The sequence below is a fragment of the Triplophysa dalaica genome, chromosome 13 (assembly GCF_015846415.1).
Source record: "Triplophysa dalaica isolate WHDGS20190420 chromosome 13, ASM1584641v1, whole genome shotgun sequence".
NCBI lineage: Eukaryota > Metazoa > Chordata > Actinopteri > Cypriniformes > Nemacheilidae > Triplophysa > Triplophysa dalaica.
The window spans coordinates 2,304,095-2,331,908 of record NC_079554.1 but is presented as its reverse complement, the minus strand read 5'-3'; the positions used below and the strand labels follow the sequence as shown (position 1 = coordinate 2,331,908).

Here is a 27,814-nt window from a genome sequence, read left to right as displayed (position 1 = left end):
ACCCAACTGCAGTTTGATTGATATTACTTGGAATACACAGTAAAAAACATATATATATTTTTTATGTTATCTTTTTGAATAAAATAACACCTCAAAAAATGAATAAGGCTTAAATAAATAAATAAAACGCTCTAAATTGTGTGAGTTCGTCCTTCGTGGGCTGCAGAGGGCCCCCAGTGGAAGTTAATGATCATGGCAAGAACCTGTAACCCACAGCCAATCCAGTCTTCATGCTCAAAACTTCCGGTCTTCTTGCGCATTGGCCAATCAGAACGCCGAACGCACACTGGCGCGGAATTCGTCTTCGCCCCTTATTCATTGTTCGCGCGAAAACCGATCACTTCCCATCTAACTTTAGTGAAGATCAGACAGGAGCGATGACTCTTTTTCACCATGTTATTGATCGAGGGATTTTAAGACGAAGATGGAACGGTAAGTGCAGCTTCAGATCCGCTCATAGAAAACATTTTAACGAAGGCCTTTGTAGACTATGCCAGTTGTCCCTCGATCGTCACATGGATCTCTCTAAGTTTGATCGTGGTTTGTTGTACCCTTTCCAAACATGTCATCTTTTGTAATCATCAGATAATCGTCGGGATCTCCCCCTCTCATCTTTACTGGATGGATTTCAGTGCACTCGACACGATGAACATGTTTCATACGGATCCTCAGCTGCTGCAGTGCCGCCCTTTGGATGCACGTTTTCCTCTGGTACACATTTAACTAAACACAGTCCATACAAGTTCAGATCTCATTTCTTGAAAGATCTACATTTTGTGATGTTTTTATTATGATTTAGCCCCCGGGCATCTGAACAACGTTGCTGTTGCAAATGAAGAAGGATTTGTGACCATCTTCAATACTGGAGAATATAAGAGCTCCGTTCTGAAGGGTTGGTTCTCATTTATCTACATGTTAGGGATAGTTCACCCAAAATAAAACTAATTCTGTCATGAATTACTCCCTCTCTAGTTGTTCCAAACCGGTATACATGTCTTTGGTTCAGTACAGAGAAAGATATTTGGAAGAATGTTTGTAACCAAACAGTTCTTGTACCCCATTGACCACCATAGTAGGAAAAATGACAATGGTGGTAAAATATGCTCTAGTTTGCTGTCCTACATCCTTCAACATATCTTCTTTTGTGTCGAGAAAAATAAATAATATATTAAGTATTTTTTCCCTCTGTGGTAGGCAGTCAATGGGGTTCAATAACGGTTTGGTTCTAAGCAATAAGCATTCATCCAAATATCTTTCTCTGTGTTCATCAGAACAAAGAAATGTATACAGATTTGGAACAACTCGAAGGTGAGTAAATGACAGAAAGTTAATTGTTTTGGTGATCTATCCCTTGAAATACTACATATTGTCACATTAAACAACTAAATACTACATATGTACATATTGGATACTTACTCGCATATTTAAAAATCAAATTCAGTTCACGTTTATTAATCTGATATATTTAAAACGTTTTATTTTCTAGAGTGGCAGGCCCATGATAATGCAGTGTTTGATATTTCCTGGGTTCCTGGCACCAACAGTTTGGTGAGTTTTACATTATTGTTTAGCGATCAAATGTTTTGTTCACCTTGCATATAGATCTGTTTTTCTTTCTTCAAAACGTAGTTTGACATCCATTTTAGAGTGACGTATTAGTTAGACGTGTTTGTTCATCGTGTAGTCAGCATGTATGATAATGGCTTGTCATAGAAAATTATCTGAAACGTTTGTAGTTGTAATTGTGTCCTGTATACATATATATTAATCTACAGGTGACCGCCTCCGGTGACCAGACCGCACGTCTGTGGGATGTTATCACTGGCGACCTGCTGGGAACGTTTAAAGGACACCAGTGCAGTCTGAAATCGGTGGCTTTCTCAAAGCAAGAGACAGGTTACCTTACACTTATTATCTGTAAAATGGTACACTAATCCCACTTGCATGGGTCGGGATGACCTAACACATTTGACAAAATGTGCAAATCTGCCATTGCGTCATATTCTATCCTATAATGCTATGTGCTTGATTATTGCTTCAATTTCTAGTGCCACGAATAAATCAGAAGTTACTCATTTTTAGAATGACTGTTAAAGTTGTGAGACGGTTATTTGAGTTAAACCTGAACTGTATAACCACGTTACACATGGACATATGATTTTTTCCTCTGATAATTACAGTTTTCCCTTCTTTTTTACCTCGGCGCGGTCACCCCCGAAAATGGCATAAATAGTTTTATTTTAATTTGTGATGGGATTAGGCGGTGGGGTTTAGATGATGTGTGCGTCTACGCACATACTCGTTAAAATTGCAGATCACTAATCTATATAAATGGGTTTCATTACAGTAGCGTACATATCAGATCAGAGACGACTCAACTTGTGACATGTGCTTATTCTGAAATCTAAATACAGGCTCTATATGTTCTTAAGTCATACAAAGATGGCTGCACGATCGCATCCGGGGGCTTCACCTCCTGCCATTGGTTTAGCACTCTAGATGTAATCCAGTCGTTTATATAGATCATTGATTCAGACAGAGCGACCGCTTCATTCAGAATATCACTTTGGAAGTTATCTTTATCTTTAGAATCTGCGAAAAATAGACATCAAATACCACTGTTTTGGTAAAAAGCGTGTGGTGTCATGTTTTTTTATTAAAGGGGTCATATGACATGGTTCAAATTAATATTATTCTTGGTTTGATGTAATGCAATGTGTATACACGATTAAAGGTTAAAAAACGCTGTATTTTCCACATAGCTTGTATTTTGGATTTGGATTCAATTTATTGTCATTACACATTGTCATTACATAGAGTGTAACGAAATGGATTAAGAAGAAAAATACAGCATAACATGAGGAAAGTGGTGAGAAAAACCGATACAAAGCAGGGAAAATAAGGACAAGGAGGGGGAGTGAAAAATGCGACCGCCTCCGCTGAGAGCCAAACGAGAATGTATCTACCTTCTTGCAGTGCCTCTCTGAAACGTGCAGAATTTTAATAAAGCTCATGGCTCTGAAAAGCTAGGTGTGCTATGATTGGCCAGTTAACCAGTGATTAGTGATTAAGTATGTGACAAAAATGTAATGCCTCTTTCCATATTTGGAACATCAGGTTTGCAGAACCTTTATTACAAGCGGATTAATAAGGTAAAACACTGTATGAATGATTTAGATGCGCCATCTAGTGCCTGTGTATGGAAGTCTCTTGAGGCCACAGGATTATTTTTGTTCAATTATTGTTTAATGAATTATTGCTGGTTACAATAAAATTTAACGTAGGCCTAATATAAACTACTCAAGGGGTGCCATTTGTTAATGCAATCTAATTTGACATTAGCATAAGATATTTGCACATTAAACATTTGAACTCATATTTTCAAAATGCCAGTCCGAATTGGGTAATTATAATAGTTGGTACAACAAGGTACCACAGTAACATTTGTCATTGCATAATGCTTTGTTTTACATCCTATTTTAAAAAAGGGTTAGGGTTTGTTTTAAGCATTTGTTTTCATTCATCTCAAAATAACATTGTATTTTCCCCTTTTGATGCTTGAAACAGCTGTATTCAGCACTGGAGGCAGAGATGGGAACATTATGGTCTGGGATACAAGATGCAGTAAGAAAGGTGCTTTTGCGTTCTGATTCGTTCACTGGTTGATTTCTTGACTGTCAACGTGATCTTCAAAGTTTACAAAATGTTTTGCGCCCTTCACAGATGGCTTCTACAGGCAAGTGAAACAGATCAGCGGTGCCCATATGAAACCTGAAAGACACACGCCCCAAACAAAGAAGAGACGTGGAATGGCGCCCCCGGTGGTATGCATTTACATTTATGCATTTGGCAGACGCTTTTATCCAAAGCGATTATCCTATACATTTATACATGGGTTTGTGTGCAATCCCCTGGGATCGAAACCACAACCTTGCATTGTTACCGCAATGCTCTTACCACTGAGCTACAGGAAAGCTGTATGATGTGCCATTTAGAAAATAAAGTGTTTACATGTCATGTAGTAGAATATTTGTGAAACAATAATATGAAGTGTTATTTGACGATATATTTTCATCTCTTAGGACTCCCAGCAGGGTGTGACAGTGGTTCTGTTCTGCGACGATAACAGGCTCATCTCTTCAGGAGCTGTTGATGGGTAATTGGTGTTGGAGTGTTGTACAGACCTGACTGGTATAAACAGGCTTCAAGCTGTTATACTTGAGTATAGGGGTGGGCGGTCTTTCCTGTTTTTCCGGACTCGCATGGAGTCCTCTGTCAGATCAGACTTGCAAAACAAATTTTATATTAATGCACAGTTTATAAACTTGCTTTGACATCTCCAACGTTTTAAAGTGTGCACACCATATGCTCTAAGTGAGCATTTTTTTTATTTTTTTTAGCGTAATACAAGGAGACCAGCAGCAGTTTATTCTTACTAACATGAATTCCTAACATTTTAAAAATGTGTTCTCTTCATAGGACCATTAAAATGTGGGATTTGAGGAAGAACTACACTGCATACCACCACAACCCCCACCCCCTGCAGACTTATCCATACCCGGGATCCTGCACACGCAAACTAGGTGCCTGGCTCATGTCCACCCTGTTATTTGACTGATATTGTAGAAACTTGCGTTCTGACTATAACCATTATTTTCCTCCCCTGCAGGTTATTCTGGTCTTTCTCTGGACTCCACCGGCTCAAGGCTGTTCTCCAATTGCACAGATGACAACATCTACATGTTCAACATTAGTGGTTTAAAAACAACTCCAGGTAAAATAAAAATGTACTTGTTTCGTAACATTTGCAAGATTATGCATCAGCAAGAAAATCTTTGTTTTAATTCTCAAAATAATTGTTCACCCTAAAGTCTTTCTTCCAAATGTGCAGTATAAGGCCGTGTTCAGACTTGACAAAAAAGCCCATTGGCAGCGTTTGGTTACAAAAATGAGCAGAACATCATGACTTCGCATGCAGCGTCTGTGCACGAATGCAACCCAGAGACACAGATAAGCAGCGTAACGCAAGTCTATTTTAATTACAAACAGAAAGCGTATTTGCAACAACTTATAACATATTTAAAAACTACAATTTTATTAATTTGAGCTTGTGCCTTCTCGACCAATCGTGTTCCTTGCATGTTGTTATGCAAATGACAGGTCTCTGTCATTGGTAAACTGTGAAAAAGGAGCTTGACGTAGGGCAGAGCCATTGACAGAGAGAGTCGCGTCTTCTACGTTGACTCCAATGGAACAGTTTTTTCACAGTTTCTATAGTTCCTGGAAGTTACTAGTAGCGCATGGAGCTGCGACTAAACAGACCTACTGAGGTAAACTTCTAACCCTTTTAAAGACGAAAGCCATTTCATGAATAAAAGAATGAAATAAAGTTTTTAAAGAGAAACTGCAACTTCCTGTGACACTCCAGCGTTTTGGACTTCCGTTGGCAGAACTCTCTCTATTAATGGCTCTGACGTAGGGCAGAAGAGTTGAACTTTTTTCAACCTCAAGACGCTCTGAGCTGCAGAAAAAGACACCGGTGGTGGCGTTTAGAAAACGCGCACAGGATGTTTTTTAAAACGCGGTTTACTTAAAAGGATTATAATTTAAAAGAGAAGTCAAGTCTCAACACGGCCTAAGACCTGAATAAGAATGTGTGAGTGTTACTGCACAGTTTACAAATTCTTCTGTTTTCACAGTTGCCGTATTCAGAGGCCATAGTAATTCCTCATTTTATGTGAAGTCCAGTGTCAGTCCAGATGATCAGTTTTTGGCCAGTGGCTCAAGTGACCATCATGCTTACATGTGGAAGGTGAGGAGTTACCAAGCAAACTACAGCTGCGTTCACACCGCCAGTGACCCTGTCTCTTGTGTCTTGAGTCTCTTGCCTCGAGGTCGTAAGAAGGCGTTCCTAGTAGGGCTGGGTATCGATTCTGATGTTCCCATTCACAAGCTCTTGATTCGAGTCTATGATTGTAGATTTAATACAATCCTATAGATATTTCAAAAAAAAAATCAGTAAACATCACATTACAATGGTAAATTAAACGACGAAATGAAGACTTAGCTGTAAAGAGAGGCTGCAATGATATGAACTGCTGCCTTTTACGAGATGATGTTAAATTCAAAGACACACCTGCATCTGCCATGTTAATTCAGGAATTAATGAACGATATGCTCCCTGTTGTAACATCAACCAGTTGCAAAAAGAAAAGTGACATCTAGTGGGTAGCATTGGCAATAACATTCACGTATGAAATGGAAGAAAAAAATAGATTCTCTGCTTTTTAAAATTGGGTTTTAAAAACGATTCATTTATTTTTGCCCAGCCCTTGATCCTAGCTTTGGTTGCTCTAATAAGTTCCAAACAAACACCGCAGTAACTGATGAAAGACTGATGATGTGAGCTCTGCTGCTTTGCTCCTATTGGGAGCCTATCCAGAAAGTCGCTCATCATCTGCATAAAGTTGAGCAAACCTCAACTTTGTTACTCGTCATGACACTTCCTGTCACCAATGGTCACTCATGTCACCGGATGTTGCTATGCTACCATTCACAACTCTGTTGCTGTCTTTGTGAACCAGGCAATAGTGGCGTGCCCAACTATGTTTAAGTCCTTTTACCTTTATTTGAGAATATGTCTCGAGTCACCATGCGCATATTGACCATTTCTGTTGTTCTAGATTGCTGACCCAAAACAACCTCCCATCATGCTTCAGGGTCATAGCCAGGAAGTCACTTCAGTGGCATGGTGCCCAACTGACTTCACCAAGGTTAGTTAAAATGGCTTGCTTTGCATTATTTGTTGCAAGCATTGAATTGACTTATGTTGTATTAGAAATAGGGATGCATGATAAATTATTGGCAATATAAAAATTGAGGCCTTGGCGCATAGGGAGAAATCATAAGTGTTTTCCTCTGGTTATAGTCATCAGCCACATGCTGCTCCGTTAAAATCCAGTACAGTACGGGCTTTCTGTCATGATCATTCAAATACTGCTATTAGCAAAACATTGTTGATGTAGATACATCATTTATGAATGTGTAAATTATAGGAACGAAACCATATTATTTGAATCGGACTACTGTCTGAACACTTTCTATCTTAAGACCTGTTAGACACGTGGTTAATAAGAGTTTTTATTTTATGGGTTGCTCCGGAAGAACACTATTGTTTATTAAATAAAAAATATACCAGAAAAGTGTGAAAGTTAAAGAATCATTAATTAGTGTAAAGTAGGCTTTGTACAAATAAATGTTTTCAAATAAAAGCAGTTGTCCACATTTTACCTTTTATTTCAGTCATTGGGAATTTTATATTAATATGTAGATACTATACATCGGTATTGGGCATCCAATGTTAAAGAATTCTCGGTTATCGGCCAAAGTTTACATATCTGTGCATCCCTTATTAGAAATTATTTTATATAAAATGTTTATTAAAACTGAGGAATTTAAGATAATTGGTCAGTTAAAGTTATGTGTACTTCATAAACCTTTGAAAAGGTATATTGGTGTTTAATGTTAAATTTTTCCTTCAGATTGCTTCATGTTCTGATGACAACACTGTTAGGATTTGGCGCCTGAACCGCAAACCTGATGGAGAAAACACTTCGAACAGAGATGCAAATGTTGTTGGGTGGACACTTCGTAAAATCCAGACACCTACCAGAACACATGGTAGGGTTTATGATGAAGAGAACTTGTATCTAAGAGCACAACCGGAATTTGCTTGAATTTACAATATAAAAAAAGTCTGCATTCGTGGATCTATCTGAAAAAGTACTCGTGTGTATTTCTGATTAGCCTGTATGGAAATTTAATATATATTTTTAAAATGCAAATAGAAGGCGTTACCTTATTATCTGAAAACAAAATAATTATGTTTTTTGGCTGATTTATGTTCTCTGTTGAATATCATGTAATTGTTGAAATTTCCATGCCGTCTTAGGTCCTTTCTGCCCTGTTGTTGTCACTCCAGCCAAAAGTGCTATGTTGGAGTCTGAGAGATCTGCGTGTCTGCCTTCACCGCAGCCTGCTGCTTGTGCCCCAACTGGTGCTGATCTGCCCCTCCCATCAAACACATCTGCTCCTGTGGCAAAACTCAAAAGCCCCAAATTGGCCTCATCCATCCAGCAGTGGATCAGCCGCGGCACTTCCCCAGCCGCCAGCGGCGCGTCTCCATGCCGAAAGGTGCTCAAAGCTGTCCTCCAGGCATCCTGCTCTGAACGTCGAGCCAAGCGACGACTGGAAACGGGTGATGCTTCTGTTGTGGGAGAAGAGACTGACGGGGTATCAGAATTGTGTCCGGACGCCAAGAGGAGCAGGAGTTCAGAGATCTCACACAGCTCCTCTAAAGAGAATAAGCATGCCGTGTTCAGGTTGCAAAGAGAGGGGAGTCTGAGCTCGGCTGTTCAGGCTGGTAAAGAGAACAGCTCACCGAAAAAGACTGACTGGCTCTCTGTGATGAGCCAAAAACTCAAAGGATCAGCTCAACCCAAAAGTCCTAGCAACAAGCGAGAGTGTTTAAGAACGCCCAGCTCCCCAGTGAGTAAATCCATGCAAATATGCTTTTGCTACATATAAAAGGGTGTTTGTATATTGAAGTTAAATAAAAGTATATAGATTTATTTGTTTGTCTTTTTATTTTTAGGCAGCAGTCTCTCCACATCCCATAAAGGTCCTCTCCCCTTCACCAGCCCAAAAAGCATCGCCCTCCAGACCTATGAAAAAAATCTCCAGCTACTTCACGAAAAGAACCCAAGACTGAACTTCCGGAGATCTGAGACTGTTCAGTGGTGTAAATTCTAGTCCAGGTCTCCTGGGATTTAAGAGAACATTTTAAACTTTGAAGAATTTGCTGATACATCTTGTATTTATATATGTTATTTGTATATTTTTACCTAGTTGTATGTTTTTACATATGTACAAATTTCATTTCTTAGAAGAAAGGGTCGAATAGATGGAGAATTAGGTGAACATAAGAGAACTAGACTAAATCGTTTGACGCCAGAAATTAAACTATACAAAAACGTTCATGTCTATGGTGCTCTTAATGTGTAACTTAAAGGAATAGTCCACCCAAAAATGAAAGTTTTGACATGAATTACTCAAGCCTGTATACATTTCTTTGTTTGGTTTAACACAAAGATATTTGTATGAAAGGTTAGCAACTGATATTCCTGAGACATCGACTACCATATATAATTGCAAATATTTGTATTGGTCGTTTTAACACAAAAGATGTTTTGAGCAATTTAGGAAAGCAAAATGTTCTGGGGCACCTTTGACTACCGTTATAATTTTTCCTACTATGGAAGTCAATGATGTTCCAGAAATCTCAGTTGCTAACATTCTTCCAAATATCTTTGTGTTCAACCAAACAACATTTTTATACAGGTTTGGAACAACTAGAGACTGGGTAATTCATGGCAGATTTTTCATTTTTGGGTGAACTGTCCCTTTAAGTCCAGACCCTTACATTATCCAACACCTTTTAAAGCTGTTGCATTATAAATGTGTAGTTTTCAAAGATTTGTATAAACACTTCATAAAACCTATATTATTTGTAATTTAAATCTGTAAAGTCCTATTTGAGCTTGTCTCCTAAAACATGTCATGAGTTTATTGATTGTAAAGCAGCACTTTACATAACTAATCCAATTCCAAATAGCCCCGAGCCTTTTAAATATTGAACCTCTATAATGAACTTCCAAAATTCTCAAAAGATTACACTCGAACATTTTGCTCCCACAGTAAGAATGACAAGGAACATTGAGACATATTTCTTTAACTATATTCTTTGTACAGTACACATTCTGTAGGTTTGTGTGGTTTAAGAATTGTCTGGAATCTGACCTGTCCTGTTTCTTACACCTTAATTCATTTTGCCTTGTATTTTTGAGCACATGTTCAGCACATTGTAATTTGTTCATGTTAAGGGATAGTTCACCCACAAATGCCAATTCTGTCATCATTTACTCAGCCTAAAGTTATTTCAAACCGGTTTACGTTTTACTCTTCTAAACCCAAAAGAAGATTTGTAGGAATGTTTGTAACCCAACAGTTCTGGAGAACCATTGACTTCCATGGTAGGAAACAAAACTACAATGATACTCGTCAGTGCCTCAGAGCGCTTTGGTTTCCTGCATAATTTGAGGGTGAATAAATGACAGGATTTTCATTTGAGGTGAACTGTCACTTTAAGGGCCTGACTGCTCCAAACTGTTGAACTTTAAATAGTTCAGTTGTTATTGTATTCCCAAATATGCCATTTAAAGTAGTATTGTACACATTTCTCTGTGTAAAGTCATAGTATGTTTCATTTCCACAGATGTTTTGACATGGTGCATAAATATCTTATTTTGCTCATGAGTTCAGATTTGAAGGCCATTTGTTATTTTTTTGTACGGTGAGTTTCTATATGTTTACAAACAATCCGTTAAAGCACGCATTTCATTGGTCGAAGGGCGGTCTCTACTGTTTCCTCGAACGCTGATTGGACGAACGCTCTTGTCAGTTATCTAAGCCACGCAGGTTTTATTTTTTACCTCAGTCAGTGAAGCGCAACAGCGGCTGGATGAAGTTCATGACGCCGGCAGATTTTCATTGAAGCCCTGCGTCGGCGATGCGTGGCGTTTATTTCGCGCGTTTGGGTGATCGTGACTCGGTATTTCGGCTGGATACTGACATCTTGAATCGTGCTCGTGGAGCAAAGTTCGCGGACGTGCGAGTTTGACGAAGCGCAGCAGCTGAGACTCGCGCGCGGGCGCCTTGGATTGATTTAAACATTTCGACATGTTAAAACTTACTGTTGTCTGATTTTGCGCTTTCGTACGTCAATGACTTATCAAAGCAAAATACCTGTGGATTGCGTGGAATGGAAAGCATGCAGTAGACGGGATTGACAGCGCGTGTCATTTAATGGGCTCTGTGGAGTTTAGGAAAATCTAATGCACATTCAATACATGCGCGATTTGTTTATCGGATAGACCTGATCTGACAATGTCTGCGATATCCGCGTGTGAGAAAGTGGACGGGTTCACACGGAAATCGGTGAGGAAGGCTCAGAGACAGAGGATTTCTCAGGGCTCGTCTCAGTTTGCGGCGAACAGCTGCAGGCCCGCGCCTCCGGAAATCTCCGCGCTCCCGCAGCTCAAAGGTAAGAGGATCAAGTTCTGGAAATAGACCCTCAAAGCCTAGTGCGCGCCCGTGAAGACTCAATGTTATAAGTCCGAAATATAAATACACTTCTAACGCTGTTATGCAGTTGCATATACTGTGTGTATAACCCCTGAGATACAGGAAATCATATATAATATGTGGCTCAGTGGTTAGAACATGGCGTCAGCATCTCCAAGGTCATGGGTTCGATCCCAGGGATTGCACATAACTTACTTAGAAGAAAATCGTGTAGTGTAATATTATGTAAGACGGATAAACGTGTCTGACAAATGTAAATGTAAATAAAACTGATAGTTCATATTCTTGGCTGTGATTGGTAGAAGCCGTTGTAAACTTCTCAAGAAAACATATTATTAACCTAATAAACCTATTTCTGCTTCTGTGTGTCGCTTGGCAACCACTTTGTTGAATTGTTTCTGAACAACAGCATTGCTTGACGAAATATGTTTTATGAATAATATTACATTGGTATGTATGGTATAACAGTTTGATAAAAGCCATCGTTTCTGTGAAGCTGTGGTTCATGGAGAATTTAGAGCAGCTAAGTGGGGTTTGGTGCCAAACAACGCACTTTTCTGTTCTAAGCTTGAAATACTTCGAAAATCTAAAAGCTCAAGCGTTTAGAGGATTTCCAACTATAACACTTACAACTGGGTGTTTGGGTGTAGACTGTAAACAATGATTGTGTGAAAATAACGTCTCAGTCGTGGCTCCTCTTATCAACAAGGGAAGCATCTTTGTGTCATAGCCCAACCTGCGGTTTCCCCCATTTCCTGCTCTCGTTTTGTGCCTCTGCAAGTCACTTGGTTGTCAGTGTTGTAAATCAGTCAATACTGCATGTATGAGAAAGAGAGAAGCTGGAAAGTTACCCAACCGTTACGGTTGAACAAAGTTTGGTAAAGTTAGTGTGCAGCCATTTTCCCATCTTATATTTTCTTCCGCTGACCTAAACCTCGGATGGTGTGTGTTTGCTTGGTTGTTATATTATGCAACTCTTGTTTTGTCTTAGCCTGAAATCAGGCTTGCCAGTTTCAACATTCTTGTTGAGAGCTGTCTCCAAGTTTTAGATATCAGGATAGTGCAGGTCTGAAATGCTATTTGTTCCTTTACAGTGGCTGAGCCAGATGGGGTCCAAGGTGGCACTGAACACCCCTGACATCCAATTGGCCACCCCGGTTGCCACTGCCACCCCGAAATTTGATTCGCTACTTATGTTGATTGACATCTGATTTCACCTCTCATTGAATAAAGCTTCTATTTTGACACTCAACGGCAGTGCACGTGACAACGGCATCGTTTAGCGCTATCTGTGCTCTGTCTAGAACGGTAAAAAGTTGTTGTGTGAGGTTTCATTTTTAAGACTGACGAAAGATAGAAAAGAAGCAAATGGATCGCTGCACTTCGCTAAACCAATGGAATTTTTAAACGTACACGCTTGCTAGCCTTTTCAAGTCAGACATAGCCAGGACATTTTTTTTTGTTGAACCACACCATCATAGTGTTCTCTACCTACTTTCTAACGTTTCACCTGATTTTGCGTTGTGTAAAGATTCCCAGCGTTTTTTCTAATTTATTTATTTTATCATTCTATCCAAGTGTACTTCATTCATTTACATTTAGTCATTTAGCGGACACTTTTATCAGAAGTGAATTACAGAGAGTTACAGAGCAATAAGCGATATGTCATACAGGAGTAATAATACAATATCTGCTAATACAAAGTTACTAGTTTCAAAAAAAGCCAGTAGTTTCGACCACTACCTGTTGAGAGAAAGAGAGAGGGTTAGTGGTTTTTTTCATACTAACTTTAGAAATACAGATGAAGGAAGCATTGTTTTTTTAATAAGTTTCACTCTAGCCTTGGGTTTAGGATTCCTAAACATTTCCCTTGTGTAAGTTAATGTTCGGCTGTATTGATAGAGTTCACCTCTAGTATCGGTTCTCAACATAAATTGTTAACTTTTGACCCTGATGTAAACATTCAGAGGCTTTGAAAAAAATGACAACAAGGTGAACAGTCGCAATCTAAATAAGATTAGGTAAATTACAGCCAATCAAGTTCCATGTATGAATATACTGGCCAATTAGAGGCGTTTAAATGATCCCTCGGTGATGAAGAGCTGTGCTGAAGTGTGCCACGCTCAGAAAGTTTATCATTAGTACAGATACGATTCAAGGAAGAGATTCATTATGTAGAGTAGTCAGACTAATGTCTACCCCAAAGCTATTGAGTGTTTTAGTGATGTTGAATGTTTCTTGATTGTTTTCTACATATTTCCCGTTTGAATAACTGATTTTTTTGTTCCTTAGAGAAAATTCACACCGCAATAGAATAATAAGTAAACGCTTCGCTGCTTGTCTAGAAGGTTTTCATGTTTTCTTATATCTGAAAGTAATAATCAAGATGACAACTTGACATATGACAGCCAAGGCCAATAATCAACATCAATGATTTAGTTTGAATCTTGAATGAATTTAAATTCTATATTTATAACATCGGAAATGCTGCTGTATCCACATCAGTTTAAAGACATCTCTGGTGCTGCTTTGTTTCTCTGCCAGGAAAAAGAGTAATCAGGATTAAACTGTTAACAATTTTTCTCATTTATATTTTATAATTTATTTAATCTACATACATTTAGAATTAAATTAGACTTTTTTGTGTACATTTGTGACAAACTCTGTGAAGTAAATTATCATTTGTACCTCTAATCGGCAATTCTATTATTTATTTATTTACAATTTGATGCCAGGTCAGGGTTACACACATTTTCTGTCATGGTCTGTGGACCCCCTGAAGTAGCCTTGGCCACCCCATATGTACATCTCAAGCTCTGCCACTGTTCCTTTATTGCAGTGATACTTAAATCTGCCTCGCGAGATCCATTTTAAGGTCGAGTTCAGAACACCCTATGATTAAACAGACCTGAACAAGCTAATCGCTCTCGCAGTTTCTAATGTCATATTACAAGCAATGTGTACAGCCCTGCATTAAGTTGAACGTGACATATTTTGATTAGCTTGGTCAGGTGTGGAAATAGATCTCGCGAGCCAGATTTGAGTATTACTGCTTTATTGACATGTTTTAAACACCCCGGGGAGATTATTGGGACCGGTTATGTTTAATCTATTAAGTTTGGCTATGAACATGTCTATATCTTTTGAATTAAAGTGAGCAGTGAACTCTGTTGCCTTGATGCTGGTGCCATTCATTTTTATATTCGATCCAGGCTGTTCTTGCCTGCCAGTATGGTGGTGTAAAGAGAATGGGTGACGTGACCTATAGAGCTCTTTAAGTTCGAATTTGTGTTTGATTTTAACATTTAATTTCAACCGCCAACTTGTTAAAATGTAAAATTATGCAGTTATTTCACCAACTGTACAGCAAATGCGTTTGGGAGACACTGAAATGAGAGGGCAATAGCGCAATGTTTGGAACCATCGGAGGCTCCATGACGCAAGTTACTTCCACATTCCATTCTTCCAATGGAGGTCCATGTGAGTGTCGTAACTTGTTTGCTGTTAAAGGCGTGTTCACACCATGAACAATTTCTATAAAGATAACGTTAACTTAGGGCTGTATCGTGTCCAGAACAAAAGTTTGTGTTTATAATAATATGTCTGTTTACTGTTAAACAGATACACATACACATATATTTAAGGAAAACAAAATATATATATATATACATATATATATATATATATAAATTGAATATAATTATTATATATAAATGTATATATGGAAATATTTAAAAATATATACATGCAAATATTTCCACACGTGTGTGCGTTTAAGAAAACTAAATGAAAATGCACAATGCACAAAGACATATTACGTAAACACAAAACTTTTATTCTGAATACGATTAATTGTGATAAATCCGTGAACAGCTCTACATTAACTATATAAGCTTCAACATGAACGGATGATAATTATTTTTGTTCAATTTTTAGCATTTATCAGCTGAAAAACAATATTATTGTTGAGAACGAAATTTGTTATTGTCCTAGCTTTTACTACTTGATTTTCCAAAATTTAGCAAGATTTTTAAAACTTGTCTTTATAGTTATCCTTGTTTATTTCATGCATGGCTTCCCATAAAATATCATGTGTAAAAATAAATGACTGAAAATAGCCTACACTAAAAGTTTAGCGTGTATATCACCTTAGGCACTACTTGTTGGACATTTTTGGAAATGTGCTCAGTGCTTACTGTTTCCACAGTCGTATTCTCATGTATTTGAAAAGCAAGTTGACAGTATGAAACCGCTGTAACAGAATTTACGGTCATATTAGAAATACTGACATGACGACTCGACTCTCCAGGGGCCGGTAATGTAGCCATGGCAACCACATGCCCGGGGTGTTAATGGGAACCTCGACAAATTGACTGACTCATCCTGCTCTTGTGTGCATTAGGGCAAGTCAACGTGAAGCTCTCGGCTGTGTTCCTGGTGCTCGTGAAGCGAGCTTGATTATGTATGGCAACTTGGCTCAGTTTTGTGTCAAAGACAGTGAGTCTAAGCAGATGTGGTCTGGGAAAGACACAGGGACAGTGGCATTCAGATCGGTTACATAAGGTGTATTAATAGTGTAGCGGTGGGGTTGTGTCAGACTCAGAACCCCTCCAGCTCTGTATGCGAGTGGCTTACACTGGTAAATCCTCTGTGAGTGAAAAAGCGACATGAATTCACCAGAGGCATGGCATACAGACAGTCTTTGCCAAAAGAACAACAAATCACTGAAATAAACTTTTAGGTTAATTGCTTTTCAAGCTTGTATTGTTTTAGTATTTTGTTTTGGATTAGGTATCCTCAGATTACAAGATCCAGTATTATTCTGTACCGAAACTAACATGCCGTTGTACTTTAATATACAACATGGTAAAAAATGTTTAACCTCCTCTGATGTGGATGGAGAACTGTACCATGTGAAATATTTTGCCTCGTATTCTGTCAAGGTCAGACTCATCACTTTATGATGATGCTTCTGGTGTTTATGGAGATCGATATGACTAAAGTGGTGTATTTTAGTCGTTGTGAAGTTACCAATGCGGATTTCCTTGGTTTAAGTTGTCAGACATGATTTTCCAAACAACACGTGCATCAACATATTTCCTTTTTGGTCATCCAAAACAGGATATGACATGTTTAAAAGCATTCATTCTAAAACTTTTACTGCCAGTTTTACAATTTTTTTTTACATTAAAGATTTGCTAAAAAAAAGTACATTAAAAGTATATTATATATTCAGAAATAAAACTATGTGTCAAATTTTTTAAATGCAGAAAACTAGCTGTATCGGTTGTGAGAATGAAGAAAGTTGTGTATACAGCGTGACAAGAACATTGGTTCATGGACACTTCTTTTTTCCACTATTTCTTAATTTTTAATATACATGGATATTCCTGTCAATCATCTTTTTTGCCATTGGAGAACATCTAGAAGAACATCCAATTGTTTTTACAGAATGTTTTAAATTTCAACGTATAATGCACAAATCTGAACATGTTACTGTAATGAGAATTTCAGCTGAAAAAGGAATGAATTATTTATGTATTTTATTACTGTGTTAAAATATGCTTTGTACAAGGTGGAGAACACAGCTATGTTAATTATGATAATTTTTGTGTTAATGAATTATATGTTTTCAAATTCAAATCTTTACTAACATGTTTCAGTGGTTTTGTCAGAATGACCCAAATATTGCTTGATAAAACCAGTTCTCTCATACTGAGAAAACCTGTTCATGCTTATCTAAGATACGATCTCAAAAGCACTTGTTGAAACTCTTTGGTTGCCTGGGGGTTCAAGGCGCAACAGGATAGATCATTATATAGAAGAGGGTGATCATGATTTTAGTTTTGTGCATTCAAAGTTCACCAAAGTATGAACATTCTGTGACCCTTTACCCTTGTGCCATCCCTGATGTACGATTTCTTTTCTTCAGCTGAAGCTTTCTTCTTATTCGGGGGGCGGCACGGTAAAGCTCGATGAAGCACGTGCATTCATCATTGAAGTAGTCCAAAAGAAACCCCACCCCTGGTAATACGCAAGAAAGAGGGTGAGGCCCGGTTGTGCTGCTTATGTAAAGCTTATTTCCCATTGACATTGTATCCATTGCAACATGCAGATCAGCACGGTGCAGGTCTATTCACATATGTGATTTGATGGAGCGAAGCCAATGGCCAACCCCTTTTTTTTAGAGCGTGAACGTTACACCTGGTGTGAAAGGCTTCATAAGAATCTGTTGTTTTGATTCAAGAGCATCATCACGTCTTACATTCATTTTTGTTTTTCTTTGTAAGTAATAAGACATCTTTTAACGGAAGAGCTAACCAGCTGTGGTTTGGCCTTTTGTCTTATTTCTGGGAGTTTTGTCTTCATTACTAGATTAAAAAAAACTCCCAAGAGTCAGATTGAAGCATTCCTGTGCGGTCAAGCATTCAGCTAGATCAGCACATACACACACACACACACACACACCACACAACTACAGAAACAAGAATCTCCTACTGTCTCTGCTTCCAGATCTTAGAAGTAATTGGAATTCATTTTTGTAACCGTGTGATTTTGATAATGTCAGCGTGTCAGAAGCTCTTGGCATTTCATTCAATGGAAATAAGATTGTCTGCAGGGATATTACCTCTCATGATGTGCAACATGATATGATTGCAGTTTACATGAAGAAATGAGGTCTGATCTGAGGACAGGTGGCTTTATTGGTATTAAGTGATGATTTCATGACATCATTTTGAGAAAGAGAAAAATAAATGAAATGGTGCCTCCTAAAGAACATTTTCGTAATTGCATCTGTTGCCATTTTATGATCCAATGGAGCTCTGCATTAATATGTTGATGCATAAATATATGTTTTTTTTTTTCAGATGCGTCTTCCACAGAGCAACAGGAGCTGTTTGTGCAGAAACTACTGCAGTGCTGTGTATTGTTCGACTTCGTGGACTCGGTCACCGACCTCAAGAGCAAAGAGACCAAGCGAGCCACTCTGACCGAACTCGTGGAGTATGTGTCCACCAACAGAGGTGTGCTGGTGGAGCCTGTGTATCCTGAGATCACCAGTATGGTCAGCATGACAGACACATCCACCTAACCATAATGTCATTCATTGCACAGACCATTGAAGTGAAACATTTCTGGACATTTTTCTTCCAGGTTACCACAAATTTATTCAGGACGCTTCCACCCAGTGAAAACCCAGACTTTGACCCAGAAGAAGATGAACCGACCCTGGAGGTTTCCTGGCCGCATATGCAGGTTTGCTGCGACCTGATGTCTTGTTCAGTACAAGCCATTTTACACAAACACATGTTTTGTTTAAATATTTATAATCTTTTTGTGCATTAAGTAGCATGAAATCAATAGCAAGCAGGCTTTGTTCACATTGCACGTCAATCTGAATTGCCTTTTGAATCCGATCCTTAGATCTGACTGCTCACACTTGTGATGAAACATGACATCTCTCACATGCATATCATATAGAAGATTATTAAATTATTAATCACTTTTTTTTAATAGTGGATGAATTTGCTTTTTGGAGCTTGGTCATGTTGAGTCCCAGTTAAAAAGTTTGTGTTTAGATAAAGAAAATAAGTCATGTACATTGTATTCCACATATGGAAGTGGGGAAATTAGATTTTTGCTGGCTGTCGGAACAAAACCTAAATGTCTTGTGGAAATGGTAAATGTAATGATGTAACATAAATATAGGTTATATATTTGTATTTGCTATGAAATATAATGCTGGATACACTAGGGGTACATCAAATCTTGATTTTAATTTTATTCCTTGTTTTTACAGTTGGTGTATGAGTTTTTACTTCGATTCCTAGAAAATCCAGACTTCCAACCAAGTATTGCCAAGCGTTACATTGACCAGAAGTTTGTGTTACAGGTATAAATCCAAACATCTATTTTCTATTTTTTAATACGTTGGAGTATTGACCTCTCTGGGCCCATTTTAATACCAGAGACATGTTCCACGGGTACTGTGTAATGCTGTGAAATGCATTGGGTTTATGAATGCATTACTATTGAAGTTAGTTGGACCGTTGTTTTTCTGACCTCTCTCTGTCACAACGCTAAAGAAATTATTTGGAAAAATATAATTGTACGCTTGAGAGGGGCTTTCCTCTCTTGGATCTCGCACAGACAGCCTCTGTCCCATCGTAACCAGCAGGTCATCAACTGTCCATCTCGACCCGGTCATTCCCCCCGAGTGCACAGAATGCTCCGGGATCTAGATTCAGCGGAGAAGGTGGTCAGGACGAGTTTCCATGATGAGAGCGTTTCCTGGGCTGCTTTAAATAGCGGCCCGTTGTTTACGCCACAGGAAGGAAAGACGGAGCACTGCAGTCTGAGCCGGGTCAGAGAGAGCGATGACACACTTATTTGAGTAGATATGCGGTTTAATAATACTTGCTTTTGTCGACCTAAACAGATGATTTCTGTTTTGTTGTTTAAAAATCAAACCGGATTTAACGAAGAGCAAGAATATATATGAAGTAAATGAGGTTTGTTTTGATTCTAGTCGACATGAGGAGCACAGATTCAAAATCCCCCCTCTGTGGTTCTCAAAATGAAATGGAAAAGTCAATTAGAGACATCAGAATACACATGAGTAATACAGGACAATCGACCAGCTCTATCAATGCATGTGCGGTGCGGTGGGGTCCTGATGATAGGTGACCACCTGACTGCCTTGTGTAAAATCCCTTTCAGATGTGCACGAGATAAACACTAGAGGGGGATAAAGCAATGCTCGACTGGTGATGGCTAGAAATGAGACGCCATGCATGTGCAGAGATGAGCGTTTCTAACCCCGTTTGGATTTTGCTTTCGATTTGTTGATGTTTTCGACCTCATTAATGTCAAACAAATAACACCATATTGCATAAAGGCGGCTGTCAGACAGATGCATCACTCACAGCAGGGGTTCATTGTCCCGGGGCAAAAGGTAGCTATGATAATGGATTACATAACGTGCGCTTGTGCAAACACGGGCTAATGTGACATTACAGTTGACATTGCCAGATGAAACCATTCCCATAAAATATTCTATTAAGAGTCGCGGGCAGCAGGGAACCTGTTGTTTATCACATGGAAATACAGACTGTGTTGTGTGTTGTTTTATTTTTGATTTCATTGAAATATTTTGAAATAAATCCTTATTTAATACAGTATAATAGTTTATGTACTGAAAACGTGTTCATTGATGATACTGTTAGCATAAGCATCATGAAGTTGGGCTTTTAGTAGTTCAGACTGGCCAATGCTTGCTTTGAGGGGAAAGTCTAAATAAAATAGAAAAATATCAAGAATACGGTCATTATAAGAGTGGCTTTTATCACATTATCTCATCCCACATAGTGGCAACATCCTGAATAACTTCTTGACTGCAAAACAAAACATTTATTTTAGCTCTTAATGCAACATTTTGAACTCCTTGTGAAAAGTGTTACACAAATGTGTTTACTTAAAGGGAAAAATCTGAACAGTATTTGTGCAATATATAATACTGGATAATCAAATAATCTTTTGTTTCTGTCTCTTTTCCTTTGACCTTGGAGCTGTTAGAACTGTTTGACAGTGAAGATCCTCGCGAGAGGGAGTTTTTAAAAACGGTTCTGCATCGCATCTATGGGAAGTTTCTGGGTTTGCGTGCCTTCATACGGAAACACATCAACAACATTTTTCTGAAGTAAGAGACGCTTTTTTGACACACATTATATAATGTACAGTACAAATGTTCTCTATATATCTTTCAGAAGTGACCAGAGGTGAGGTTAAGTGGTATTTCAATGAACGCACCTTTTCCAGAACTTTGTTGAATTTATAAGTTAGCAAAAGTGTACTTAAGTTAGTAAGTTTTGCAGGACTTGTCTTGTTTTCAAACGTTTGATAGATCATTTGGCGTAGTCTGCAGGATCTTGCAGTACATGCATAAAAAAAAATGATAGTCATTGCTATTTTTGTGTTATGCTATCATTGCCTAAGTTTTCATTTAAAAAATTTAAGCGAATTTTAAATGATATCTGTAAATAGCTAATATGTGTACGATATATGTATGGCCGATGGATGCTCTGTGAAATCAGATTTTTATACTTTACATTTTACCTCTACTCTAAGTTAAAGACAGTTCATTTAGTTTTTTAATGATGATTAATGTTCATGTGTACAATAAGTTTAAATCTTTTCATTAGTGATGGTGTATATAAAATGTTTATGGGCTAGCTGCACAAGATGGCACCGGTGAGCTTTTGTGACGCCAGAGTCCACAGACAAATCTTCGGTCGTATAAAACTATCCGACTATACATGCACAGCAATGTAAAGAGGATTTGGCATGTTTGATTACACTTCTTTTTTATCTAAAAAACACCCATATTTGCAGAGCGAAAATCCTTCTCTTGCCATGTAGTGTTATACGACCGGATATTACTCTGCCGACTCTGGCGTCCCAAATACTCTCCAGTGCCATTTTGTGTAACTAGCGAATTCCTGCTTTCCTTCTCAAACATTGTATGTTCATATTTCGTGTTTTTATTTTTTGCCACAAGTTATTATTTTTAGTATCCCTTTATGTTGCTCACTGGGTTTTGCAAATCTCTAACCAATAAAAAGTATTAAAATGTGTGTTATCTTTAACAACGCGTTATTTAATCATTTGATAAATGAAGTGTTATTTGTACAGCAACGTTATGTAGAAAGCCTCAATGCAGGTTTGATTTTTCAGGTTCATCTACGAAACAGAGCACTTTAATGGAGTGGCTGAACTTCTAGAGATTCTGGGCAGGTGAGGTTCTTTTCATCATTCTTCCAAATAGATTTGATAAAGCGCATTTAAAGACTGTATAGGGTCTGAGTTGACTCTGATAGCTGTTGTGATATATGACTGTATCTTATTGACATTGATCAGTCTCTAATGTTATGTCATTTTTAGAGGTCGACTGATATTGGATTTTGCTGATAACAATAACTAAGGTGGTCAGTAACTAACGATAACGATTCATTATCAGTGTTTTTTATGTATTTAAAATAAAAACACTTCAAGTAAAAAAGTGTATATCAACAATAAACACTATTGCTTGAACCATTAAACTATACTAATAAATATTTAACTCCAGTGTATGATTTCAACAAAAATATAAGTAGGTAATTTCTACATTTCTAATAATTATAGCAATTCTTGGCACCAAATTAGCATTTAAGAATGACGAAACCATTGTAATATTTTACAATATAATATATATTGTCGTGTTCACATGCGTGTTTGTTCACAATAAAATGAATGTCCTTTACATTAGCCGTTCGTGCTGTCTCTATCATCTCTATCTGCTTTCCGTGTATAAACGCACACACATATACCTATGTCAGTAGACTGACAAATGCCAATCCATAGTTACAATAATAAATTGATTTTTTTTGCTTGTATTTTGTCACCCGTCTTAAGCTAATATACTACCACTGTTAGCACGCTCTCAGCCCTGTCGGCAAAAGCACTGCTGTTCTCCATTAATGCAGCATTTAATCAATAAATTAATTACTTTTTAACATCATGTTTACTACAACTTCTCTACCTTGTCACTTTGAAACCCCCATCTGACGCTTTCCATCTCACCTCTCAAACCAAACAGGCTGTCAATATTAGTTTTATTTCCGACACTAGAGGTCGCTGTTTTACTCTGTACTCACTACCTGCGTATCACAGTAGAGCTTTCCCTGTTGCGTCTTCTCAAACGCAATCTGGAAAAACTATCGGTGGGGATTAATACTGATACTTCAAATTATCGTTGGAACATGAATCAGTCGCCCTGTCATTTTGTGTCAAGGTGACATAAGTTGTGTGTCTGTTTGTAATGGCAGCATCATCAATGGCTTCGCTCTTCCACTGAAAACCGAACACAAGCAGTTCCTGATGAAGATCCTCATTCCTCTGCACACTGTCAAGGCACTAGCGCTTTTCCATGCACAGGTACCTCAACACCATCACAACACATGGAGGATTCAATAAAAATACACTTAACCTGCTTATAGAAGAGTTTTTTTCTAGTGTAAAGGTGTTGGGTTCAAATTCTCAGGGAACACTCATACATGCTTTACATTGGATCAGGACGTTAGCATCTGACAAAATGCATAAATGCTTGAGAACGGAAAATTAGATGCATGGGCAAGCTGGGCAATTATTCTTACAGACGAGTAATAACCCAAGAAATATGGTCAGCATCCATTGAAATAACTCCGTCAATGTTGTGGTGTTATATTCATGTGCAGATATTTGGTGGGTTAGTTCGAAAATAATATTTGTGTGTGTGTCTCAAACGTATTGACCTAGCAAACGTTTGTTCAGTCAGGCCATTCATTCACTGATGTGAACCTGCTGTCTTTCAGCTGGCGTATGGTGTGGTGCAGTTTTTAGAGAAGGACCCCACGCTCACTGAGACGGTACTGCTCACATCATTACATCCAGACCACAGCTCACCTTTCCATCCCATGAATTCATTTTAAAATGCTTTAAAATTGTAACAGCACGCATTAGATAATATACATAAAAAATACTTTGGCATTATGAAGAATTTTTTTGATTATTCAATTGCATAGGTGAGTGTTTTTATTTTGTTGGAATAAAAATGGCATCATATAGATTAGCTCTAAAGAACTTGTATCCTTTTCTCGCTGGTTCAAAACCAGTCAGACAGACTTTTGTCAATTTTGTCATGACTGTTATGGGCGATATGTCACATGGCATCTATGGGTTCGTTGATTGGCTCAAAAATGTACACACCTGTGTGTTCTTAATTAAAAGTAGTAGATGTCAGATTGTTGATTAAAAAAAGGATTGCATGACCTCTTTAAAGAGCCACGAAAAAATAAACATCATTTATTTAGATGTAAACAAAGTTGGTTGTGTTGCACATCATAGAAAACAATGTTAGAAGCTGTAAGTTATGACAGCTTTTTGTGCTCTTTTTGCCTTCCGGGTTTAAAATCCTCATCTGGACAAAGGATGTACAATACTACATAGATGACACGTCAGTGTCTTAATTTTATTCATGAGACTGTGTTTTCTTGACCAATGAGAAGACATTTCTCCTAATTGTTCATGACAGCGACTTGTGTTTGCCGGTTTTTAACGGCTCTTCTTCTCACAGCATTCACGCCATTTTAATTGCATTTCTCAAAAACGACAGTGAGGTAGAATGTAGCTGAAAGGGGAAGTTTCGTGACACTTTAAGAACTCAAAATCAAACATCCTATATAACAGTATAATAGGATTGATGCAGGAATCAACTTTTTCATTTAATTTTCACAGACTGCTGCATGTGTTCATTGAAAGCTAGATGATGTTACCAATTTTTTTTGACGTGTATTAATTTCCATTTACCGTTTCCCTTGTAGGTGATTCGAGGGCTTCTTAAAATTTGGCCCAAGACGTGTAGTCAGAAAGAGGTAAGGACATAAGTTTAAGTTATGAAACGTTCCCAGCATGACTAAGTAATGTGAATGCCATTCATGTGAATGCTTTAAAGAAATGTCCTGTATGATGTGTAATAAACGGCCTGGTTGTAAGATTGCGTTCTTTATTCTTGTTTACCTCTAGTTTCAAAAGCTTTAAATGAGAGATGCACGGATACTATATACCTCCACCGATAGCCGATTATTTATAGTGATATCCGCCTATACCGATTCTGAAGATTAAATTAATATTTCTTAACTTTCTGAATATTATTGATTTATATCTATAAATATTGAACATTGAACTGGTGTTGTTTCTTAACATTTTCTATGTACAGAGCAGAAATTCACTGCACTTGCTTTTATCTCTTTTGATTGACAAGATATATTGGCTCTGATCATCGGCTGTTTGTAAACTATCAGCCGATAGTGTGAAAAAATTATTTAATCGACCAATTTAATTTATATAGTGCTTTTTACAATGTGTATTGTTTCAAAGCACCTTTACAGGAGAAGAGAAAAAGAAAACGCTGAAAGAGGCAGAAAACGGTGCAGTAAATAAAGCAATATTCTAATAAAGCAATGTTGATGGAATTTAGCCAAACAGCTAATCTTAAAAAACAGCGAGCAACCCAGTGAGCAAGTCAACACGACCAAGTGGTGAGGAACCAAAACTCCAATGATGAATAAAATGGAAGAGAAAAAACTGGTGCGAAACCAGTCTCCGCCAGGAGGGCCAGTTCTCCTCTGACACATTAAAGCTGCACTTTGATTAAAAGTTACTGAGCAAATGTTTATGATTCCGATATATCGGTCCATCTTCACTTTCAATCTTGCTGGTTGTCTGATTTTGGTGATGTTTCTGTCCTGTGTAGGTCATGTTTCTAGGTGAAATTGAGGAGATCTTGGATGTTATTGAACCCACACAGTTCAAGAAGATTCAGGAGCCTTTATTTAAACAGATCTCTAGATGTGTAGCCAGCCCTCATTTTCAGGTATAGTGTGGAGATACGATCAAGTTTATCAAACAACCCATCTCAGAATAACGGTTACAAACACATAATTCTTGCATTCTTGCTTTATATTATGATTTGTTATTAAGATGGCTCTCTGTATGCAGGTGGCAGAGCGTGCGCTATACTTCTGGAACAACGAATATATTTTGAGCCTGATTGAGGAGAACAATGCCAAAATCCTTCCCATCATGTTTGGAAGCTTGTATCGGATCTCCAAGGAACACTGGAACCCGTATGAGTTTTCACTTTCTTTAATTAGACTTTTGTATTATTTTTGCTTTGTAATCCCTGTAGTTTGAAGTCTTTAACTTGTATATTCATCAGGACGATTGTGGCACTGGTCTATAATGTTTTAAAAACATTGATGGAGATGAACAGCAAACTATTTGACGAACTAACAGCTTCATACAAATCCGACAGACAGCGGTAAGACTATCATCTTTCCCGCTCGGATTGTGTATATAATGACACTGTCTGCACCCCGTGACAGGCTTTTCACGTGTGTCCTCAGAGAGAAGAAGAGAGAGCAGGAACGAGAGGAACTGTGGAGGAAACTAGATGAACTGAGACTGCAGGAGACGGTTCAGAATAACAAACACGACGTCCAGTTTACCCACAGCAACAATAACAACAACAACAACAACCTCTATAAAGATGAAAAGCCAGCAGAAGTCATCACAGACAGCAGTGAGAAGCTCACCTGTGCTGAATGACACGACCGCGCCTGTTTCTCATGACTACTGCTTTACAGATGTAACCTGCCGTAGAGAAACATAGCTGTGGACCTTATGTGAGCAATAATCTTTCTATTTTAACAAAGAGAAAGGGTTTTTTAAGGACGAAGTCAAAATGCTATTTTTCTTCCAGAAAACAGATCATATATTTTATGTACTGTATGTCTTTTTTGGATGTAAAGTGTGTTCCTAGTATATAACTACAGTAAGTATACTATAGTATTCCTGCCTTCACTGCAAATTTAATTTCCTGTGATAATCCTTGTAAGATATTAAGGCTTTAATTAAGTTTTGTTTTTAGCTATATATTTTATAAGCATAGACCTTATTATTGTGCTGCAAAAAAGTGGATCTGGTGAGCGGTGCATCGCTATCACCATGTGATTCGTGAGCTTTACAAAATGCCCTCATACTTTTAAAGAATGATATTAAAAATTGCTTCATCGTATTACTTCGGGTCCATTGGCTATACATTCTACAGCATGTGTTTAGATTTAAACAGATTACACTCTATTTTAGCTGTAACCAGGGGCGGACTAACCATTAGGACATTCTGTCAAAGTCCAGAACAGTGGTGACCAGGGGTGGACTGCTGGACGTATTATAAACTCAAATGTACGCAATGCGAAAGGCTTTAGCAAGTCGGACACGTATGCATGTTACGCAATGCACATGTTACATACAACCCCCCCCCAGAATTGGTGGAGGGCCGATGCCATCAAACACACCCTCGCCACCCAACCCCCTTCCAGGTGAACAAAATTGGAGGAGGGAAGATGCGGGGCGAATAATCCAGGGCCGAATTTGCTTCCCGGACCGCCCCTGGGTTTAACTCATCTCAGGGAGAATACAACACTGCCCAACTACAATAAAAATGATGACAATATTTTCCCAAAAACATTTCCAAAATAGTATTCTTATAATGTCTCAAGATGCGTTTACCTTTAGATTATAATATAATGTTTTAAAAATATGTCATTGACATTCCATTTAACTTTTAAGTTGTGCTTTTTTTGCTTCAATCAAAAAGGTTCTTAAGCATTATTACATGTTCCTTTATTTTGCTGAAAAAACTTTTGCTGTGAGAATGTGAAATAATTGTTTTGTTGCAATGAGCTGCCCTGCATTAAAATGCCAACGTTTATATTTTCCATGTCAGATTGGTGATCTTTATGCATTATACGACTCCATTCTTTATGTTGATTTTCACCGGAGCTATTACTGAGAACAGTCATTAAACACAAAACAGCCAAACACAAATGACACAGAAGAGAAGAGTGTTCGGTGTATCATTCAAATAAATCTGATTGATATATACACTCACCAAAAGGATTATTAGGAACACCTGTTTAATTTCTCATTAATGCAATTATGGTGGTGGTGTAATGGTGTGGGGGATGTTTTCTTG

At 38.0% G+C, this 27,814-nt stretch overlaps 2 protein-coding genes across 2 annotated transcripts; both read left to right on the top strand.

Annotated features, from left to right (window-relative positions):
- The first annotated feature begins 297 nt into the window (after positions 1-297).
- On the top strand, positions 298-10,371 carry dtl (denticleless E3 ubiquitin protein ligase homolog (Drosophila)). Its single transcript, XM_056764534.1, has 15 exons — positions 298-432; positions 586-711; positions 800-892; positions 1,487-1,548; positions 1,776-1,896; positions 3,568-3,633; positions 3,724-3,824; positions 4,083-4,156; positions 4,480-4,583; positions 4,670-4,774; positions 5,700-5,812; positions 6,684-6,773; positions 7,542-7,680; positions 7,952-8,547; positions 8,654-10,371. Exons 1-15 carry the CDS (start codon positions 378-380, stop codon positions 8,768-8,770), a joined length of 1,962 nt encoding a protein of 653 aa, XP_056620512.1. The 5' UTR covers positions 298-377; the 3' UTR covers positions 8,771-10,371.
- Positions 10,372-10,537: 166 nt separating this feature from the next.
- ppp2r5a (protein phosphatase 2, regulatory subunit B', alpha isoform) lies at positions 10,538-27,557 on the top strand. The gene is made up of 13 exons (XM_056764163.1): positions 10,538-11,161; positions 18,072-18,268; positions 18,358-18,459; positions 19,004-19,096; positions 20,772-20,902; positions 21,937-21,996; positions 23,067-23,175; positions 23,592-23,645; positions 24,600-24,650; positions 25,532-25,651; positions 25,777-25,904; positions 25,997-26,098; positions 26,184-27,557. The coding sequence occupies exons 1-13, from the start codon at positions 11,005-11,007 to the stop codon at positions 26,383-26,385; spliced, it is 1,506 nt and encodes a 501-aa protein (XP_056620141.1). The 5' UTR covers positions 10,538-11,004; the 3' UTR covers positions 26,386-27,557.
- Positions 27,558-27,814: the final 257 nt, after the last annotated feature.

Excerpts from the sequence above, each read along its gene's own strand:
- dtl (XM_056764534.1), top strand. The coding sequence starts at position 378 with ATGACTCTTTTTCACCATGTTATTGATCGAGGGATTTTAAGACGAAGA. Across the intron at positions 893-1,486 it reads TAAGAGCTCCGTTCTGAAGG|AGTGGCAGGCCCATGATAAT; the intron begins GTTGGTTCTCAT and ends TTTATTTTCTAG. Across the intron at positions 1,897-3,567 it reads TTTCTCAAAGCAAGAGACAG|CTGTATTCAGCACTGGAGGC; the intron begins GTTACCTTACAC and ends TGCTTGAAACAG.
- ppp2r5a (XM_056764163.1), top strand. The coding sequence starts at position 11,005 with ATGTCTGCGATATCCGCGTGTGAGAAAGTGGACGGGTTCACACGGAAA. Across the intron at positions 25,652-25,776 it reads TAGCCAGCCCTCATTTTCAG|GTGGCAGAGCGTGCGCTATA; the intron begins GTATAGTGTGGA and ends CTCTGTATGCAG. Across the intron at positions 26,099-26,183 it reads TACAAATCCGACAGACAGCG|AGAGAAGAAGAGAGAGCAGG; the intron begins GTAAGACTATCA and ends GTGTGTCCTCAG.